At 43.6% G+C, this 3,861-nt stretch overlaps 1 protein-coding gene across 3 annotated transcripts in view; it reads right to left on the bottom strand.

Moving 5' to 3' along the window:
• Window positions 1–204: 204 nt before the first annotated feature.
• The window catches only part of TENT4B (terminal nucleotidyltransferase 4B), a 42,527-nt gene continuing 38,870 nt past the window's right edge, over window positions 205–3,861 (bottom strand). For 2 of the 3 annotated variants that reach the window (XM_006908747.3, XM_015586952.2), the window contains exon 12: window positions 205–2,866. In XM_006908747.3, the coding sequence (XP_006908809.1) occupies window positions 2,690–2,866 (177 nt within the window). In that variant the 3' untranslated portion in view covers window positions 205–2,689. The remainder of the gene's footprint in view (window positions 2,867–3,861) is intronic. The other variant, XM_015586951.2, reaches the window with a different exon arrangement.

The raw sequence follows: 3,861 nt of genomic DNA, 5'->3' as shown, positions 1-3,861 counted from the left end.
AGCGAGGCGGAGTCTGTGAAAATCCAGTTCCACAAGCACTAGCGAAGGAAGGTTATGACTCTGGATAGGGATGGACTGTAATATTTAAATGGCGCGTTTCTCACAGGTTCACGGGATCTCGTGAACAGTATTAAAACTCAAAAAGGTAGAGAGACAGGAGTCAAATGCAGAGATGAAATGTACAAAACAAATGAGCAGGCAAACTAAAAGTTCTTGAAAGTATTTTACTTCAGATTGAAAAGTGAACAGCTTCCACACTGTTCACCGCAAGATACACAAATACAATGCTGGTTGTTTGAGGAAATGTACACACCTCAATTTCTCCGTCATGCTTTTTCTTTTAGAAAGATACTGTTTACCAAAAAGAAACATCAGCAGTACAGGAAAAACTATTTTCCCAATAAATTTACGAAAACCTAAGATTCCCAATGGAATCAAGATTTTTCTTCCCGCTACCACCACCTTAATATAATCACATGCTTAGTGGACACTAGTTACCCGCACCCTAAGAATACATTCACTTTCAACAAAATGAGGGTGGTTCTTTAAAAATAAAACAACAACAACAACAACTTCAGTGTGGTAAATGTAACACGGATCTCTGCAAGTATTAAGTGTCTGAGATATAGGCAGCTAATACTGGATTTAATTTTATTTTATAAATAATTGTTCCCTTAGCGGTAAACATAAATCTACACATTCACAATAGTCCTAGAAAATAAATACTGTGATTATGCACACGCTATGTTATGACAAACTGGTTTCAGAAAACAAAAGCTCAACCAACATCTTGATAAAAATTCAGATCAGAATAAAATGTGACTCTAAAATTGAAAACATTGTCAAAGTAACAGCACATTTAAAATCTTCCGCGGTTCACACAAGTATTATGAGTTTCCAGGTTCGGAACACATTTTCTGTTGTGAATTAAAATACGAACATATTGAAAATTATTAACTTCAGTGATGACATCGGTTTCCGTCTCACTTTTAGCATTATTTTCTTTATAAAAAGTTGCACTAAGTGTCCATTAATGGTCTGATTGGTCTTCTGTATTTCATAAATGTATATAAAAGAAATTCCTAAAAGCCAACAGTACTTTGTGTGTGTGTGTGTGTGTGCGTGTGTGTGTGCGTGTGTGTGTGTGTAAAAGAATCTCATCTCGGAAATGGCTGTAATTAACAGAGCCACACACACCGACGCTAAACAGAGAGCTTTCACCTCGAAAGCGAGCATTTTCAGAAATGTCACTTACATCCTATCATAGCAAATATTCCCAACCAAGTTTCAAACTCAACATGTGACGAATGACAGAAGTATACATCTCATTTGCACTCAAAGCTGACCACAACCAAAATTTACAGTATGATTGAAACAAGCCAATGTTTAAAAAAGTTTTAATTAAAGATAATTCCATGGGAGGAGGGGATAAAGAATGGGATGACAAGAAGTATTTGATCTTAATAAGGCAATACAAAATAGATCCATTATCAAAGACCATTTAATTTTGAAAGATCAACAATACCAAAAGCATAAAGTGGAGTATAAGAAAATAGTTTTTTATAAGTATGATTTAATTAAAGCTGTTTACAGTTATTCTCTCCCACAGTAGTTAAGCGTGAATTTTAAAAAAAGAATAAGAGATGGGAAAACAAGCAGGAGCCCACGCGGGGTTAGAGGAGGCAGCATGCAAAGGCTGTGGACTGCAGGTCTCACCGCAACAGGAATGCGACCAGACACGGCGGCCTTTTTTCCCTATTGGGGGGAAAAAAAAAAGGCCAGAAAAAAAAAAAAACAATGTAATTGCCCACTGCCCAAGACGACAGCACTAGAAAATGGTTGCAAGTTAATTTTTAGAGATGACTAGAGATTTTTCAGTGTTTGCACAAAAGTACATAGTACATATATATATATATATATATTTGTTTTTACAAAATAAAATAACCATCATTTGCCACCATCAACCTTTTCTTCGGAGAGGAACACATGTGCAGCAGCAGGTCACAAGGGTCCTATCACGCATTTCGATGCGGAGGAAAGCAAAATGAGGAACAGAACTAATCACTTCCCTACGTGTGGATGTTAAGATGACAATTCAGATTATTTTGCAAACTAATCCTGAGAAAAATCTGTTTACAATTTAAACAGTAATGTTATGTAAAAAGTATTAACAAATCCACTATTACAAATATCGATTTCCTATATGGTCATCTATATATACACACAATAAAATGGTAAATATATGCAAAAATATTTTAAAAAAACAAAAAAAACATGCACAGATCACTTCCCCCTTTGGAATCGGACTTCTGACGAGATGCCTGTTCTCCTTCCCGCCCCGATCCCGGGCAGTTCCCGCCTATTCCCCACCCGCACCGAACACCACGCCCTCTAACTCTGCATAAAGCCAATGGAAATATATTTATTTTACATTCAAGCTTTAAATCTTAAAATGACCCTGTTGTAGCATAGACTCATCAGACGAGCAGCCTTCCCCCCCCCTCCTGCTTTTTGTGTTTTGCAGTTGTCAGTCTTCATGATCCATTCCGTGGCGAGCTGGGAAAAAAACGCAGTTGCGAAAGCACGTGAGAACAGTGTAAAGGCTCCGGGGTGTGTCCGGGAGTCCCCAGGCCACCGTCCCGGGCGCGAGGTCGCCGCCCTCAGAAGACAGTCCGCCGCGCGCCCCCAACTATCTGCACAGGTCTGAGAGGGGGGCGTCCCGCCTGTGCCTCCGCTTTTTGCCGTGGTAATACTGGCTGTTGGGTTTGCCTTGATGCTGTTTGTTTGCCATCAGGGCGCCGTGGCCCGCTGGGGCTGTACCTTGGAAGCCTTTGCTGGAGGAGCGGAACAGCCTCGCCGACCCGTGCTGCGGGAAGGAAGCGGGCGAGAAGGCGTCAGCATCGTGGCCCCGGCCCGGCCCGCTGCGACCCAACCGGGGGCTCCTGAACCGGGGGGCTCCTGAAACGGGGGGTGCGCTGACTCTCTGGCGGGCCAGGGACGATGCCACGGGGTGAACGCTCAAACCTTTGCAGTGTTTTTTAGGGGGAATCTGGAGACACACGCAGCACCGCCCTGCCTTCTCAGCAGTGTATATGGGATGTGAACCTTGGCGTGAGAAACCGAGCAGCCAATGTACCACATGACAAATGGCATTACTGAGAAGCTCGGAGACACGCAGGTGTGCTGCCAGCTCAGGGGTCCCATGGGCGGCCGCCCCTTTCCTGCTATCACCTGTCACTTCAATTGCCACGGCTGAGCTAGTCTGTGTTTGGGACATAGGACTAAGGCTGTACAGGTAAGGTGGATTCTAGGCGTCAACTTGGATCTGAGGTGACGGACATATAGTCACCTTCTACTGCCAAGGGCCTCCCCCAGCGTCTCCACTCTGCTGGGGGACGGTGAGGCGGCCTGAGGCCGGAGCCTGGCATGACCCGGCTTCGTCCCCTCATTTTGAGTCATTACTCACAATGAATAAAATTTCACACAACTGGAAAACTTAAACTAGAGTGAAATCTGTGGCCTTTTTAAGTCAAAGCTGATGCTGATCAACTGACCACGGCTGACCACTGCCCGATGCCAGCACAGGCAACTGAGTCCTGAACGTTAAAACATAAGAGGATGTAAAATATATTCCCAGATCGGGGCAACATGCCACGAAGTCAGGCAAAAGCTCCATCGGGTTTACTTCAATCTAACCGAAACTTCTTATACCTTGATGCAAATTTTTATGCCACATCTGTGATAAAACAGACAGGCCAGGCCACCTTAAAAGGACAGGCCGCTGGATTCCCACAAAGGCCCGTGTCACGAAGGGCCCTGAAGGATGCCTTCGTCCTAGAACTGTTGTGGTTTGGGACCTCT

Source organism: Pteropus alecto, unplaced genomic scaffold (genome assembly GCF_000325575.1).
Source record: "Pteropus alecto unplaced genomic scaffold, ASM32557v1 scaffold123, whole genome shotgun sequence".
Lineage (NCBI taxonomy): Eukaryota > Metazoa > Chordata > Mammalia > Chiroptera > Pteropodidae > Pteropus > Pteropus alecto.
The sequence above is the reverse complement of the archived record's forward strand: the minus strand, read 5'-3'. Positions and strand labels throughout refer to the sequence as shown.